A 16,819-nucleotide genomic window follows, 5' to 3' on the forward strand; every position below is an offset into this window, starting at 1 on the left:
GGTGTGAGACGCGCTCGGCAGTTCATTCATCATTTTATTGGACGGCGGCTCTGCCGCTAAATCTGTCTCATCGCCAGAGAAAGCGAGGCGCGGAGCAGGGCAGCGGCTCGGCGGGGTTCCCGCCTCTCCGCTGCCCTCGCTCGCGGCACCCGCTTCTCCGGCGGTTCGAGGCAGCCCAGGGAGGGCCCGCCTCTGCTGGAGGGGAGGGGCCGGGGCGGATCCCTTCACCAGCCCCCTCAGGGCAAGGGCAAGTTAAAGCTTGTGCCAGCAACGTGGGGTCTCCGGGGATGGGGAAATGCGGGGGGGATCGCCAGCACGTGGCTCCGACGGGGGCAGCTGCTTGGCTCCGGGCTGGGCAAGGGAGCGGGGCCTTCCTCACGTCCCCATCAGTCCACAAACTGGTCCAGGAAGTTGAGGTAGACCTGCCGCTGGGGCGCGGCCGCCGGGACGAAGTGGCCCCCGGGGTGGACCAGGGTGACGGCCCCCGGGAAGCAGGCGGCCAGTTCTCGGCTCTCCCGGGCGGGGATGACCCGGTCGGCCTCGCCCAGGACGTGCAGCGAAGGCAGCTCCACGGGGGCCCGCAGGAGGGGCGGGGCCGGCCGGGGCCCTCGGGGCCGGAAACCCGAGACCAGGATGGCGAAACGGGGCGGCGGGAAGCGGGGGTCTCCGGCCTGGCCCAGGGCGCAGACGAGGGCCACTAGGGCCGCCCCCTGGCTGAAGCCCAGGAGCCCGTCGAAGGGGCCGTGCTGCTCCAGCGCCTCCCGCACGGCCTCCAGTGCCTCCTCCAGGCCCCGGCAGGCCGCTGGCTCCTCCAGCGCCGAAAACGCGGCCTCCTCCGGCTCCGAGAACCACCAGCCGCGTGGCTCCTCTTCCGGCGGCTGGGGACCTGCAAAACACAAACTCCTCACAAGCCGCTCCACCCCCGCGGGCAGGTATCCTCACCCACGGCTGTAAAGCCCTCCCATCACTCTGCCCCCTCCTATTTCACCTCGTGGCTCTCGCGCTGCGACCCCAGCCCGCCCGCTTCGCTCCTCTAATGCCAACCTCCACCCTGTACCTCCATCTCGCCTTTCTTGAGCTGATCTCTCGCCCCCGGCCTGCCTCTGCCCCGGAACCCCTCGACCCCCCTCCGCGTCTTAGACGCTCACTCTCCCCACCTTCAAACCCTTCCTGAAGGCCCATCTCCGAGAGATCTTCCCTGACTCATTTCCTCTTTCCCCACTCCCGTCTGCATCACCCTTGCACTTGCATTTGCTCCCTTTCTTCACCTTCTCACCCCCCCCAAACGGCATCGTGGCTCGGTGGAAAGAGCCCGGGCTTGGGAGTCGGAGGTCATGGGTTCTAATCCCAGTTCCAACACTTGTCGGCTGTGTGACTTTGGGCAAATCACTTCACTTCTCTGTGCCTCAGTTCCCTCATCTGTAAAATGGGGACGAAGACTAAGAGCCCCACTTGGAACAACCCGATCACCTTGTGACTCTCCCCAGCGCTTAGCACAGTGCTTTGCACATAATAAGTGCTTAACAAATACCATCATTATTATTCATTCAATAGTATTTATTGAGCACTTACTGGGTGCAGAGCACTGTACTAAGCGTTTGGAATGTACAATACGGCAACAGATAGAGACCATCCCTGACCAACAATGGACTCACAGCCTAAAAGCAGTACTTCTGTCCGTCTGTATCTACAATTTATTTAAATGTGTTAATAATAATAATTATGGCATTTAAGTGCTTACTCTGTGCCAAGCACTGTTCTCAGCCCTGGGGGAGACACAAGGCAATCAGGTTGTCCCACCTGGGGCTCACAGTCTTCATCCCCATTTTACAAATGAAGGAACTGAGGCACCGAGAAGTGAAGTGAGTTGCCCACAGTCACGCAGCAGAGAAGTGGCGGAGGCGGGATTAGACCCCACGACCTCTGACTCCCAAACCTTGAGAAGCAGTGGTGGACAGAGCCGGGGTGGAAAGTCAGAGGTCATGGGTCCTAAACCCACCTCCGCCCCGTGTCAGCTGTGTGACTTTGGGCAAGTCGTCTCACTTCTCTGGGCCTCAGTTCCCTCATCTGTAAAATGGGCATTAAGACCGTGAGCCCCACGTGGGACAACCTGATCACCTTGTTTCCTCCCCCAGCGCTGACAACAGTGGTTGGCCCATGGTAAGCACTTAACAAATATCAACATTATTATTATTCTCCAGGCCTCAGTGATCTCATCTGTCAAATGGGGATGAAGCCGGTGCGCCCCATGTGGGACAGCCTGCTATCGCGTCACTCCCGGCGTTTAGAACAGCGCTTGGCACATAGTAAACGCTTAAAAAATACCAACATGATTACTATTATTCTCTAGGCCTCAGTGATCTCATCTGTCAAATAGGGATGAAGCCGGTGACCCCCGCGTGGGACAGCCTTCTAACGTGTCACCCCTGGTGCTTAGAACAGTGCTTGGCACATAGTAAGCACTTAACAAATACCGACATTATCTCCAGGCCTCAGTGATTTCATCTGTATAACGGGGATGAAGCCGGTGAGCCCCACGTGGGACAGCCTGCTAACGTGTCACTCCTGGCGCCTAGAACAGTGCTTGGCACGTAGTAAGCGCTTAGCAAATACCAACATGATTATTCTTTCGGTCTCAATGATCTCATCTGTCAAATGGGGATGAAGCCGGTGAGCCCCACGCGGGACAGCCTGCTACCGTGTCACCCCCGGCGCTTACAACAGGGTTTGGCACAGAGTAAGCGCTTAACAAATACCAACATTATTATTATTCTCCAGGCCTCAATGATCTCATCTAACGGGGATGAGGCCGGTGAGCCCCACGTGGGACAGCCTGCTAACGTGTCACCCCCGGCGCTTAGAACAGAGTTTGGCACAGAGCAAGAGCTTAACAAATACCAACCTTATTATTCTCCAGGCCTCAATGATCTCATCTAACGGGGATGAGGCCGGTGAGCCCCACGTGGGACAGCCTAACGTGTCACAGCCTAACGTGTCACCCCCCCCGGCGCTTAGAACAGAGTTTGGCACAGAGCAAGCGCTTAACAAATACCAACCTTATTATGCTCCAGGCCTCAATGATCTCATCTAACGGGGATGAGGCTGGTGAGCCCCACGTGGGTCAGCGTGCTAACGTGTCACCCCCGGCGCTCAGAATAGTGCTCGACAGAGTAAGCGCTTAACAAATACCAACCTTATTATTACTATTCTCTAGGCCTCAGTGATCTCATCTGTCTAACGGGGATGAAGATGGTGAGCCCCACGTGGGTCAACCTGCTAACGTGTCACCCCCGGCGCTTAGAACGGTGCTTGGCACTGAGTAAGCGCTTAAACACCATAAAAAAAAACCCCCCTTCTCTTTCCACTAAAGCCAGGCTGCGGTGGAGTTGGGACCTGCCCCCTAATAATAATAATAATGTTGGTATTTGTTAAGCGCTTACTATGGGCCGAGTACTGTTCTAAGCGCTGGGGGCCATCCAGGGTCATCAGGTGGTCCCTCGTGAGGCTCCCAGTTAATCCCCATTTGACAGAGGAGGTCACTGAGGTCCAGAGAAGTGAAGTGACTGGCCCACGGTCACCCAGCTGACAAGTGGCGGAGCTGGGATTCGAACTCAGGACCCCGGACTCCAAAGCCCGGGCTCTTTCCACGGAGCCACGCTGCTGGGCCGGAGGGGCCTCTCCCGAGCGCTTAGTCCATTCGGTAGTATTTACTGAGCGCTTACGACGTGCAGAGCACTGCACGGATCGCTGGGGCCGGACGGACTTAAGAGCGCGCGCGCGCGCCCGTCGCTGTCCAGTCACGGGGCACGTGCAGGCCTGGGCCGCCCTCTGCGCATGCGCGGCCCGCACCCCCCGCGCGTGCGCACAGGCCCCCGCCTCCCCCCGGAGCCCGGCCGACGGAGGGGTCGGGTCCTCACCCGGCTGGGGCTGCGGGACGGCGTGCGGGCCGGCGAGGCAGACGAGGTGGGCGCGGCCCCGCAGGGCTTTCCTCAGCGCCCCCGTCTTCTCCCTGAAGGCGCGCTGGCTCTGGCGGAAGCCGGCCAGGCCCAGGAGCCGCAGGGGCCTGCGGGCCTCCGCCATCCCCACGGGAACCGGAAGTCCAACCGCCCCCACCGGAAGCCGCCGTGGGGGCGGAAAGGGGGGGGGCCGTACCTGGAGGGGGTGGGCGGGGCTTAGCGCGGCGGCGCCCCCTGCCGGCGGGCGCCGTCTCCACAAGGCGCGGCAGGAGGGACCTCCTTCACCTGGAGGGGAGGCGGAGGCGCGTCACGTGACCACCCTCCCCCCCCCGTCCGATCCCGTCCGCGGCCGCTGGGGGGCGCCGGCGGCCGGCCGAAGGGAGGCCGAGGCGGAGGCCGAGATGGAGGCTCCCGCCGCTTTCCCACCTGCTTGGGGCGGGCGGGGCCTCGGGCCGGCTGGTGGCTGGGGTGGTTGACGGTCCAGGGTCCCAGGGAGCTGCCGGCGTAGAAATCCATGGGGTAGGGCTGCTGCCAGGGGATGTCCTTCAGGGCCACCGATGCCTGGGGGCGGGGGGCACACCGCGTAATCTCAGCCGGGTCCCGGGGGGGGGGGGGGGGGGTACATTCCAACCGCTTCTTCATTCATTCAATAGTGTTTACCGAGCGCTTACTCTGTGCAGAGCGCTGGACTGAGCGCTTGGCATGGCCAAATCGGTAACAGAGACGGTCCCTGCCCTTTGACGGGCTCACGGTCTCATCTATGAGAAGCAGCGTGGCTCAGTGGAAAGAGCCTGGGCTTTGGAGTCGGAGGTCATGGGTTCGAATCCCAGCTCTGCCACTCGTCAGCTGGGTGACTGTGGGTGAGTCGCTTAACTTCTCGGTGCCTCAGTTACCTCATCTGTAAAATGGGGATTAAGACTGTGAGCCCCACGTGGGACAACCTGATTCCCCTGTGTCTACCCCAGCGCTCAGAACGGTGCTCTGCACATAGTAAGTAAGCGCTTAACAAATACCACCATTATTATTATTATTATTAATCGGGGGAGACGGACAGACAGTAACAATGGCAATAAATAGTCCAGTGCTCTGCACGTACTGGGTGCTCAATAAATATCGATTAGACTGTAAGCCCGTCAATGGGCAGGGATGGTCCCTATCTGTTGCCACACTGTCCATTCCAAGCGCTTAGGACAGTGCTGTGCACATAGTAAGCGCTCAATAAATACTATTGAATGAAAAGCTCCCTGGGTTCCCGCCCTCACCCACTCATTCAATAGTATTTACTGAGCGCTTACCATGGGCAGAGCACTGGACTAAGCACTTGGAATGGACAATACGGCAACACACAGAGACCATCCCTAAGCCCCCAGGACCCAGGCGGGGGAGGGAGTTACCTCGTAGGGGGTGAGCAGAGGCTTGGGGAAGGCCGTGCCCCAGTCGATGGAGAGGCGGGGACAAGCCACCTGCACCCACCTGCAGAAGAAAGAAACTTGGATCGTCTCCCCGCTTCTCCTCTCCCTCCGACCCCCCCCCCCGTCCGAAGCTAAGCTCCGGACCGGAGGGCTGCAACGCTCCCTGGCCCTCCCTCCCTCCCCTCCCCTCCGAAACGGCTCACACCCTGGGCTGCCCACAGGAACCACAGTGCCAGGCTGTGAAGTCCCGGAGGGAAGGACCGCACCTAAACTACCATGAAGGGTTCCTTTAATGGAATGAACAGGCAATAAATCCGAACTGATGACAGCGATGACGGTGTGAACTGCAAAGGGCGAGCGGGGCACGAGGCAAGCGGGTCGGGGCCTCTCGAGTCTCGTCGGCAAGGGGAGGCCCACCCTGGCCGGGGGGTTAAGGAGGGAGGGGCCGGGAGACGGGACCGCGCCTGGTACTCACACGTCCACTTCGGGGAGCAGGCTGAGCTTGCCGGGGAAGATCTCGGAGAGCAGAAGCCGCAGGAAGGGAAGGCCCAGGGCTCGCAGCCTCGACTCCAGGTGCTGCGAGAGCAGGGGCTTGTTAGAGCCGGGCAGTGACGGCAGGAGTTTCTCCGGTGCCCCCGCTGTGCGGCCACCGGCCGCCCGGCAGTTCCTCCGCCTGGGCGTCCCGCTGCCCACCGTACCATCACCCGGCAGCCTCGGGGCCCCATTTTCCCGGAACCGCCGGCCCCGCAGTCGGATCTCACGGCCGACTGCTGGATTTCTCCTCTCCTCTCATCCCACCGGCCCCCCAACCAGAAAAAGCGCGAGCGATTCTCTGTGCCTTCCGAGCCGTATCCCGGGCTCACTCTACCCAGGAGAGAAAAGACCGACAGTGGGAGGGTGGGAGGGGCTACTGGGGAACAAGGGGGACAGCGGAGGATGAGGTGGTAAGAGGGAAGGGGAAGAGGAGAGCGGTGCTGATCGAGGGGCTGCGGTCGCCAGCCCCCGCCCACCCTCCTCACCTCCAGGACCTTGGGGCTGCCCTGCCGGCCCAGGGTGCCCAGGATGAGCCCCCAGGAGCGGGCCTTGCGGGCGGTGGCGATGGCGTCCTGCCGAGCGGCCCGCATGCGTTCGTGGTCGTAGTGCTCTCGGGACAAGACCTTGCTGTACGGGTCATACCTGCGGGGGGACGGAGGAAGGGGAGGGAGCTGACCGTTGGGGTACTCGGCTCCCGGGGCCCTGAGCCCACCGGCGCCGAGGGCAGGGGCAGCCTTGCCCCCCGGCAGCGGCGGCCCGCACTCAGCTGGGACGCACGGGGCTCGGCTAGACCCCACTCGCCGGCCGGCCTCCTGCTGAGAGTCAAGAGTAAAGTGGGCGAGGGAAAGACCTGCAGCCCCAGACTGGGGTACGCAGGGGGGGAGGCGAGGCCGGCCCGCGAGCAGCCGGGAAAGGGCTCGGGAGCGCCCCGGGTGCTAATCCCGGTGGCCAGAGCCGGAGCCGCGGACCCCGGAGGCCGCCTAACCTTCCGCGATCCGCTCCGGGAGGCGGGAGCCTCTGTCCGGGTGGGAGCGGAGACGCTTGGCCACTGCTGGGTCCCAGTCCCGAGGCGGGGGTCGGAGCCCCGCCCCCCCCCCCCCCCCCCCCCGAGCCTTCCCCACGTCGGTACCTGTAGGCGGCGACTCCCGGGTTGGCGATCATGATGGACTCCAGGTGGAAGCGGCCGTCCCCGAGGTAGCTGCGGGGGTGGGAGGAGGAGCGGGGTGAGTGAGGGATGAGGGTCCAGGCCCAGCTCCCCAGCCGGCGCCCTCTCCCCACCCCCATTTCGTCCCCATGTCCCTGAGCCCGCTACCTTCTGAGCGGCGCCAGGTTGTGTTTTTCGGGGAAGAGGGTCTCGCCTGTCCCAACGCAACGCCCTGCAACCCACCAGAGACATCACCCCAAACCCACGGGCCTAGGGGTCAGAGGACCTGGGTTCTAATCCCGGGCTCCGCCACCTGCCAGTTGTGTGAACTCGGGCAAGTCGCTCGACTTCCCCGGGCCTCAGTTTCCTCATCTGTAGTGTGGGGATTGATAGCTCTTCTTTCTCCTACTTAGACTGGGAGCGCCGTGTGGGACAGCGACTGTGTTCAGCGTGATTTAGCTTCTATCTAAAGCAAGACTAAGTAAGGTGTCTGGCACCTAGTGAGCATTTAACAGTGAGAAGCAGCGTGGCTCAGTGGAAATAGCCCGGGCTTGAGAGTCACAGGTCATGGGTTCAAATTCCTGCTCTGCCACTTGTCAGCTGTGGGACTGTGGGCAAGTCACTTCACTTCTCCGGCCTCAGTTACCTCATCTGTAAAATGGGGATTAAGACTGTGAGCCTCACGAGAGACAACCTGATTACCCTGTATCTACCCCAGCGATTAGAACAGTGCTCTGCACATAGTAAGCGCTTAATACCAGCATTATTATTATTATTATTTAAACAAGATCGAAGTTGTTCCTAACATTACACCCCAATCAGGGTGTGTGGGGGTGGAAGAGAGGAAGGGGTGCAGCCAGTGTGGGCAGCAGCAGTGCCTGCTCTCCCCCTTGAGGGCTCTTCAAAGTTCTGTGCGTGGTCACCCCATTACACCCCGCCCCCGCCAAGGATGGAGAGACTGGCCGACCACAAGCCTCGGGGAAGCCACGGCGAGATTAGCTGGGCGTGGAGGTCGCTTAGGCTCCAAGAAGAGCGCGACGATGGGGGAGATGGACTTCCCCACCCCGAACCCCTCAAAGGGGCAGAGGCTTCAGGGAAGAGCAGGGTCCAGGCTGAAAGTCTTCTACCACCCCCCGGGCCCAGCTAGGATGGCAGCAGGAGCTGCTAGTGATGGGAAACTCACGTCAAGGGGGCTTGGGAGGGGTTCCGGGGGCTGCGGGGACCTGCTTGCCTGCAAGGGATGGTGGGGAGCTGGAGCCAACGGGTTTGGGCCAACCTGATGGGCTGGGCGCCCCCGAGTTCTGCCCACACCTGAGCAGGGCTGCTCCAGAGGGCATCTCCGAGGGCATCTCAAATCCGTCCCTTTCCTGCCGGGCCTGGGGGCAGGGGTCCAGTTGGAGGGACGGGGCCGCGGCACCCCACCTCCGCCCCTCCCGCTCTCTGGCGGGGGACCCCCCCCCCCCACCTCCCTCCCTCGAGCTGTGGGAAGTGTTTGCTCTGCGGCCGGCAGCGTTCACACAACATTAAGCATTTCCATTACGTAAAATAATTAGGCTCCGGCTCCTGCTCGTTAGCTGTCCTGACACTAAATTAATGGGGCCGCGGTGGTGGGCCCGGCCCGGGCCCAGCCAGGACATCCGTCTTCTCCAATTACGCTCGCCTCTGCCCCCGCCCCCGGGTCCCTCCCCCGGCCCCCAACGCAAGTTCCCCGGACCCCCCTGACTTACAGGATGGCCTCCGTGGCCTCTGGCAGGCGGGGAGCCGTGCAGCCCAGGATCTCCCCTGGGGACAGGGGCTTACACTGGGGGACGCTCACATGGTATTCAGCCCGCAACTCCTGGGCGGCCGCCTGAGGGGATAGGGAGAGGGCCGGAGGGCAAGTTTGGAAGTGGGGGGGGGGGGGCGGGGGAGTTGTCAGACGGGAGGGTCGGGGGGTGAGAACCGGTTGGACAGCAGGAAGCTCGGACCAACCCCCGGCCCCTCTCCCAGACCCCGGCTCTCCCTTCCCCCACTGTCCCCCACTGACCTGCAGGGTGGAAACGAACTGGATTGTGCTGACCAGGGCCAGAGCCGTGGCCGGGGGGAAGGTGAGGCGAACCGAGTCCAGCAGGTGGGCCGTGTCGATCCGAATGTCAACGAAGACGTAGAGGGTCCGGAGACCCCCGGCTGAGACGTCCACGGGCACTGCGGGAGAGAGGCGGTCAAGGCCGCGGCTCTCCCCTCCCGGCCAGCCGGGACAAGGATGGGAGCGGGCTCTAGGAGCCGGGCATTGGTCGGCCGCTCCGAGCAATCGGGGGGGGGCGTGTGCCCGTTGCCACGGTAACCCTCGGACCAGGCGAGGGGCCATGCAAGAGCTCCCTCTTCTTCCCTCCCCTCTGGGCCCGGCCCCTCCCCACCCCCTTCCCCGGTCACCCCTGTATGAGTCCAGGCCCGCCCCCGGCCCTGGGAACGGGCGGCCCTCGCACACCCGCATCTGGGACGGGACCGTGGTTTCCACGGCAACCAGATCCTGGGGACCGTTCCACCTGGGGAGCGGGGAGGGCCCGGCCTTCCCGGTGAAGTGGAGGGAGACGGAAGAGAGACGGGGCGGTGGTGGGGAGACCCAGAGACAGAGCCCCCCAGAAACGTGAGAAGAGAGACCCAGAGACAGAAAGACAGAGCGAGATGACCAAGTTCAAGAGAGACGGCTAGGCTGCCCTGGACACCCCTCCCCCGGCCACCCCGCCTACCCCGCCACGACCATACCCAGGCAGCTGTGTCCATAGTGCACCAGGAAGTCGGCCCCCAGGGCTCGGGCAGTGAAGTCATCCACGCAGCAGGCACCGTAGGTCACATCCCCCATCACCACAGCCTCGGCCTCCGTGAACCTGCGGAGGGTAGGGAGGACCGGGAGGACGGCCGGCGAGGCCTGGCTCGGGGCCACACTGTGTGGGAAGCCTCGGGCCCCAACCCTCCCAAGCTGCCACCCGCCGACGCACCAGGCCCACAGCGGGAGGGGCCCAGCTGCCACATCCCTCGGCCCTGGCGCCGGCGCCCGGCGCCGGCCCTAAGTGGGCCCATCCCCCGTACCTGCACCCCCAGCTTCGGCCAGGCAAGAGGGGTACCTCGGCTGTCTGCCCCCCGCCAAGCGCACGCACGCAGCCAAGCGCCGACCCGTCCTGGTCACATATCCTCCCAGCCTCCCAGATCTTCTGAGACACCGCCCCATTCCCCATCAGGGAAAGGACCCCCCCCGCACAGTCACTGGGACCCCACGACTCCCTGGGGTGGGGGAGGGGCCCCGGGCGGCACTTCTGTGACACGCAGGACGACGGTGCCCGCTTAGCCCCCGCTCCAGGGTAACACACAGTCACAGGCACCGACTGCGATGCCAGCCCTGGGTAGCTAGGGCCGGGGGGAAGGGGCAGTGGACTCCCCCACCCCCCAACCCCGGCCTCCTCCCGGGGCCGGGGAACATCGCCCGGAGACTTCAGACCCCGGCCGTGCCCCCCGACGGGGAGGGAGGGACGACAGATACCCGCCCCAGCACCGGCCCCGCACGGCCGCAGATTATTCAGCTCTTTAAGATGCAGGCCGGGCGTCTGAGTCAGCCGTGGCGCTTAATTTTTTATAGATGAAAATGTATGCAAATTGGCCCGAGCCCCAGAGAGCGTTCCCGGGGGAGGGGGGGAAGCGGGGAAGCGGATCGGCGGCAGCGGGGAGGCGGGGTGGGGGCGGGGGAGCGGCAGCAGCAGGCAAGTGGGAGGTTCCCATCACGAGGTGACCTCCCATCTCCCCCCTCCCCGCCCCCCACCGCTGTATTCGTTTGTGTCTGTGACAACTCCACCCGCCCCGGCCCCCAGCCCCATCCTCCCACGGTAAGAATTAGGCGGGGGGCGCGGGTGGGGGAAAGGGGAGATCCAGATGCCCACCTCCGACCCACGTGCCACCCTGCCTCCCACCCCCACCCCCAGATCCAGAAGTGAGCGCTCTCCTCCGTGGAGACGGATTGATGAGTGGAGCCACTTCTGAGGGGATCCGGCCAGGGCCCCCCTCACCTCTCCAGGATGTCCACGATGGTGCAGGCAAACAGGAGGAGACCCTCGGGCATCTGCAGGGCGACTTGGAGTGGGGGAAGAAACAGTTGGAGGAGAAAAGCTTGGATAGGGTAGCATCTTAAAGGAATCCTGGGTCTCCTCCCATTGTCCCAGTAAGGTGCTGCCCTCAGACTGGGGGCTGCGGTCTGGAGATCCCCCGGGCTGTAACTGTAACCGCCCCCCGACCCCGGGCCACCCCCTCTTGCTGCTGAGGCTCTTGCCGTCGGCCAGCCCCCGCCCTCCCGACCCCCATTCCCCGGGTGTCACTCACCCTTCTTGGCCCGGGCCTGTCGGAGCCTCCAGACGGTCTTGGGGATCTCGAAGTTGTAGTTGTCGGGCAGGGCCCGCAGGGCCTCCCGCAACCCCGCATCGCCCAGGATTTCCGGGGGGATCTGGTTGGCCAGGCGGCCGCGGGAGGTTCCTCGGCCTGGGGACGGGGGGAGAGGAGACGGCAGGTCTTCACCTCGTGCCTCCCCCTTACCCCTTGCCCACCCTCATTAACGCTGCTTCAGTAATCATAACAATCATCATCACCGTGGTACTTGTTAAGGACTTATATTATGTGCCAAGCACTGTTCTAAGCCCTGGGGCAGACACATCGGGTCCCACAGGGGGCTCCCGGTCTAAGGAGGAGGGAGAACAGGGATTAAATCTCCAGTCTGCAGACGAGAGAACTGGGGCCCAGAGAAGTGAAGTGACTTGCCCGAGACCACACAGCAGACGTGTAGTGGAGCCGGGATTGGAACCCAGGTCCTCTTACTCCGGGGCCCGGGCTCTTTCCACTGGACTACAATCATCACTGTGGTATTTGTTCAGTGCTTACTACGCACCAAGCACTGTTCTAGGCGCTGAGGTATTCAGTTCAGACCCAATCTCTGTCCCGCGCAGGACTCAGAGTTGACAGAGCAGGGAGAACAGGAATCTATCCGCGTTTCTCAGATGAGGCACGGGGAAGTGATCGGCCCAAGGTCACAGGTAGGCGGATGGGAGTCGGAATTAGAACCCAAGATCGTCTGACTCCCGGGGCCGGGGGCCGGGGACTTGGGCCCCGCTGGTTCGGCTGGTGCGGGTGGGCTCGCCTCTGCTCACGTCTCCGTGGGAGGCGGTCCGGCGCGACGACCAACGGTAAAGGGATGAGGACCTAGGAGCCGGGCCCGGCCCGCGAGGCATCGCATCATCCCCAGGAGGGGTAGGGCGCCGCCCCCGCCTTCCCCACTAAACTAATATTGAAGCTGGAAAATCAACCCATTAAGCTGAGAGGAAATCTGCATAATTAATTTCCATATTGTGTAGCGATTGGGAACAAATGAAGTGAGCATAACAAGGTAGGGGAGGAGGGCGAGGCAGGCTTTTGGGAGTCGGAGGAAGAGGCTGGGGGGAAGAATGGGTCTGGTTATGGTGCTTAGGACAGTGCTCTGCACATAGTAAGCACTCAATAAATACGACGGAAGGAATGAAACGAAAAGGGGCTCAGGCTGAGTTAAAGGGGAAAGACCAATAAAACACAGATCAATAGCTTTAGCTAAAACGGGGAGGAGGGGGCTGGCACAACCTCGGAGAAAAATCAACCGCACCTCCCTCCGCAGCATCAACTTGGAGGGGTCCATCGACCCAACTATTCCCCCTGGGAGGCCGTGTGCCCTCTTTTTATTGTATTTATTGAACGCTTACTATATGCTTAGCACTGTACTGAGCGCTGGGGTAGATACAAAATAGTCGGGTTGGACGCAGTCCCCGTCCCACACAGGGTTCACAGTTTGAATCCGGGGGAATTGAATCCACATCCTAGGTAAGGCCCAAGAAGTGAAGTGACTTGCTCAAGGTTACGCAGCAGGCGCGTGGTGGAGCTGGGATTCGAATTCAGGTCCTTTGTCTTCCAGGCCCATGCTCTTTCCACTAGGCTATGCTGCTCCTCATGGAAAGAATATGGGACTGGGAGTCAGAAGACTTGGGTTCGAGTCCCACCTTTGCTACTTCGATCAATCATTCATTCATTCAACAGTATTTATTGAGCACTTACTATGTGCAGAGCACTGTACTAAGTGCTTGGAATGTACAATTCGGCAACAGATAGAGACAATCCCCGCCCACTGACGGGCTTACAGTCTAATCAGGGGAGACCGACAGACGAAAACAATAGTAATAAATTGAATCGAGGGGATGTATTATCATTCAATAATATTTCCTGAGATTTACTACGTGAAGAGCTCTGAATTAAGCGCTCGGGAGAGTACGAGATCCTGCTCTCAGGGAGCCTGTTGGGTGAGTTTGGCCAAGTCATTTGATTTCTCTGTGCCTCAGTTTCCTCTTCTCTAAAATGGGGATAAAATATCTGTTCTCGCCCTCTCTCCTTCAGACGGTCAGCCCATCGTGGGATTGGGTCTGTGTTTGATTTGATGATCTTCTACCTCGGGGAAGCAGCATAGCCTAGTGGCAAGAGCCCGGGCCTGAGGCAGAAGACTGTGTCTGCTAATTCGGTTGTACGGTACTCTCCCAAGCGCTGTGCTCTGCACTGTGATTAACCGTGTGCACAGCACTGAACTGAGCACTTAGAAAATATTACAGAATTAGCAGACAAAGAGCTCTACCGTATTTGTATAGTGTTCGGACTGTGTCTGATCTGCTTATCTTTGCACGGTTTGCTTAACGAAAACCACCATTATCATCAATCGTCTTTAATGAGCGCTTACCGTGTGCAGAACACTGTACTAAGCGCTTAGGAGAGAACATCACCACAGAGTCGGTAGACACACTCCCTGCCCACAACGAGTCTAGAGGTGGAGACGACAGGAAAGGAAACGCGTTTATAACCTGGGTCTCGCTCCAGGCCATCTCTCTCTGTCAATCTGACGGCGTCCCTCGTCGGGGACATTTCGGGAGTGGAAATATTTTAAAATGGAATTTGTTAAGCGCTCACTATGTGCCAGGTACACTTACTAAGTGCTGGCGGGTGGAATCCAAGCACGTCGGATTGGACACCGTCCCTGTCCTACCTGGGGCTCACGGACTTAATCCCCATTTTACAGATGAGATAGCTGAGGCCCAGAGAAGTGAAACGCCTTGCGCCAGGTCATCCAGCAGGCAAGCAGCAGAGCCGGGATTAGAACCCGGGTCCTTCCGACTCCCAGCCCGTACTCCACCCTGACCAGGTCCTGATCCCTAACTCTGTCCGTGCGTCAAGCAGTGAGACACGGAGAATTAACGGCTTCTTCCCCAGTCATTCGTTCAGTAAGTCATTCAATCGTATTTATTGCATTTACTGTGTGTAGAGCACTGTACTGACCGCTTAAGCTGTCCATCACCTTGCCCCCTCCTACCTCCCCGCCCGCACACTCCGCTCCTCTGGCGTCTCTCACTTTCTCACTGGGCCTCCTTCTCTGTCCCTCCGTCCACCCCTGCCCCACGTCCTACCCCTGTCCTGCAATGCCCTCCCTCCTCACGGCCCCCAAACTCACTCTCTTCCCCTCTTCAAAGCCCTACTGAGAGCTCACCTCCTCCAGGAGGCCTTCCCAGACTGAGCCCACCCCTTCCCTCCGCTCCTCCTCCCCTCCCCAAGACTGTAAGCCCAACTTGGGCAGGGACTGTCTCTATCTGTTGCCGAATTGTCCGTTCCAAGCGCTTAGTACAGTGCTCTGCACATAGTAAGCACTCAATAAATACTATCGAATGAATGAATTCCCCCTCCTCCCGCCGCCTGCTCTTCCCCCTTCCCCACAGCACTGGTGCATATTTATATATATCATTTATTACTGTATTTATTTTGTTAATGATGTGCCTATGTCTACGATTCTATTTATCTTGATGGTATTGACGCCAGATTATTTGTGTTGCTTTGCTGTCTGTCTCCCCCGTTTAGACCATGAGCCCGTTGTTGGGCAGGGATGGTCCCTCTCTCTGGCCGAATTGTCCATTCCAAGCGCTCCGTTCAGCGCTCTGCACAGAGTAAGCACTCAATAAATCCCTCTGAATGAAGCGCTCAGTCCAGTGCTCTGCACAGAGTAAGCACTCAGTAAATGGGCTTCGGAGTCAGCGGTCATGGGTTCGACTCCCGGCTCTGCCACTTGTCAGCTGTGTGACTGTGGGCGAGTCACTTCACTTCTCTGGGCCTCAGTTCCCTCATCTGTAAAATGGGGATTAACTGTGAGCCTCAAGTGGGACAAACCTGATTCCCCTGTATCTTCCCCATCGCTTAGAACAGTGCTCTGCCCACAGTAAGCGCTTAACAAATACCAACATTATTAAATCCCTCTGAATGAAGCGCTCAGTCCAGCGCTCTGCACAGAGTAAGCACTCAATAAATCTCTCTGAATGAAGCGCTCAGTCCAGCGCTCTGCACAGAGTAAGCACTCAATACATCCCACTGAATGAAGCGCTCAGTTCAGCGCTCTGCACAGATTAAGCACTCAATAAATCCCTCTGAATGAAGCGCTCAGTCCAGCGCTCTGCACAGAGTAAGCACTCAATAAATCCCTCTGAATGAAGCGCTCAGTCCAGCGCTCTGCACAGAGTAAGCACTCAATAAATCCCTCTGAATGAAGCGCTCCCCCACTACGATTGAATGAATGCATGAGAAGTCGCTTAGTGGAAAGAGCACGGGGAGTCAGAGGTCGTGGGTTCGAATCCCGGCCCGCCACTTGTCTGCTGTGTGACTGTGGACAAGTCACTTGGAGAAGCAGCGTGGCTCAGTGCAAAGAGCCTGGGCTTGGGAGTTAGAAGTCATGGGTTCGAATCCCGGCTCTGCCACTTGTCAGCTGGGTGACTGTGGGCCAGTCGCTTCACTTCTCTGTGACCTCACCTGTCAAAGGGGGATTAACTGTGAGCCTCATGTGGGACCACCTGATGACCCTGCATCTCCCCCGGCGCTTAGGACAGTGCTCTGCACATAGGAAGCGCTTAACAAATACCAACATTATGCCTCTGGGCCTCAGTGACCTCATCTGTCCAATGGGGGTGAGGACTGGGAGCCCCACGTGGGACAACCTGATGACCCTGCCTCCCCCAGCGTTTAGAAGAGTGCTCTGCACATAGTAAGCATTTAATAAAAACCAACATTATTATAGTTGTCATTAATGGCGCAGCACCCACCTGGTCGGGGAGGCGAAGGGAGAACAGGCCCGTCCTTGGCCTCCAGCCCCTGGTCCTCCATGGCCGCCCAACCCACGAGGGCGCCCCAAGACATCACCGATCCATCCCCGACCGGCGGGAGCGGCAGGGGCCGCAATCGATCCCCGAGCGCAGCTACCCGGAGGGGGCGTGGCCACGCATCCCCATACGTCATCACGCAAAAGGGGCGTGTCCATGGGGGGGGCGCGGCTAGAGCGACCCGGCTTGGCTCAGTGGACAGAGCTCCCGCTTGGCAGTCCGACACCGCCGGTTCGAATCCCGCCTCCGCCGCTTTCCGTCGTTCATTCAATCGTATTGAGCGAGCGCTTATTAATAATAATAATGTTGGTATTTGTTAAGCGCTTACTCTGTGCCGAGCACTGTTCTAAGCGCTGGGGTAGACACGGGGGAATCAGGTTGTCCCACGTGGGGCTCACAGTCTTAATCCCCCTTTTACAGATGAGGTCACTGAGGCACAGAGAGGTGAAGTGACTGGCCCACAGTCACCCAGCCGACGAGTGGCCGAGCCGGGATTCGAACCCATGACCTCTGACTCCAAAGCCCATGCTCTTTCCACTGAGCCACGCTGCTTCA

General features: G+C 60.3%; 2 protein-coding genes across 2 annotated transcripts; both read right to left on the reverse strand.

Annotated features, from left to right (window-relative positions):
- Positions 1–16: 16 nt before the first annotated feature.
- On the reverse strand, positions 17–4,114 carry OVCA2 (OVCA2 serine hydrolase domain containing). Its single transcript, XM_029082535.1, has 2 exons — positions 3,918–4,114; positions 17–886 (listed from the first exon to the last, which is right to left on the reverse strand). Exons 1-2 carry the CDS (start codon positions 4,078–4,080, stop codon positions 387–389), a joined length of 663 nt encoding a protein of 220 aa, XP_028938368.1. The 5' UTR covers positions 4,081–4,114; the 3' UTR covers positions 17–386.
- On the reverse strand, positions 809–16,400 carry DPH1 (diphthamide biosynthesis 1). The gene is made up of 13 exons (XM_029082491.1): positions 16,208–16,400; positions 11,394–11,549; positions 11,084–11,147; positions 9,792–9,913; positions 9,073–9,230; positions 8,774–8,895; positions 7,032–7,100; positions 6,388–6,544; positions 5,844–5,944; positions 5,351–5,429; positions 4,383–4,517; positions 4,153–4,241; positions 809–886 (listed from the first exon to the last, which is right to left on the reverse strand). The coding sequence occupies exons 1-12, from the start codon at positions 16,398–16,400 to the stop codon at positions 4,173–4,175; spliced, it is 1,425 nt and encodes a 474-aa protein (XP_028938324.1). The 3' UTR covers positions 809–886; positions 4,153–4,172.
- Positions 16,401–16,819: the final 419 nt, after the last annotated feature.

The sequence above is a fragment of the Ornithorhynchus anatinus genome, chromosome 17 (assembly GCF_004115215.2).
Source record: "Ornithorhynchus anatinus isolate Pmale09 chromosome 17, mOrnAna1.pri.v4, whole genome shotgun sequence".
NCBI lineage: Eukaryota > Metazoa > Chordata > Mammalia > Monotremata > Ornithorhynchidae > Ornithorhynchus > Ornithorhynchus anatinus.

What these genes read in the sequence shown, in the direction of transcription:
- OVCA2 (XM_029082535.1), bottom strand. Translation starts at nt 4,080, where the DNA reads ATGGCGGAGGCCCGCAGGCCCCTGCGGCTCCTGGGCCTGGCCGGCTTC. An exon ending in CGTCCCGCAGCCCCAGCCGG is followed by an intron (nt 887 to 3,917) that starts GTGAGGACCCGA and finishes TGTGTTTTGCAG; the next exon opens with GTCCCCAGCCGCCGGAAGAG.
- DPH1 (XM_029082491.1), bottom strand. Translation starts at nt 16,400, where the DNA reads ATGACGTATGGGGATGCGTGGCCACGCCCCCTCCGGGTAGCTGCGCTC. An exon ending in ACAGGCCCGGGCCAAGAAGG is followed by an intron (nt 11,148 to 11,393) that starts GTGAGTGACACC and finishes CCCCACTCCAAG; the next exon opens with TCGCCCTGCAGATGCCCGAG. An exon ending in CTCTGCTCACCCCCTACGAG is followed by an intron (nt 4,518 to 5,350) that starts GTAACTCCCTCC and finishes CCCCGCCCCCAG; the next exon opens with GCATCGGTGGCCCTGAAGGA.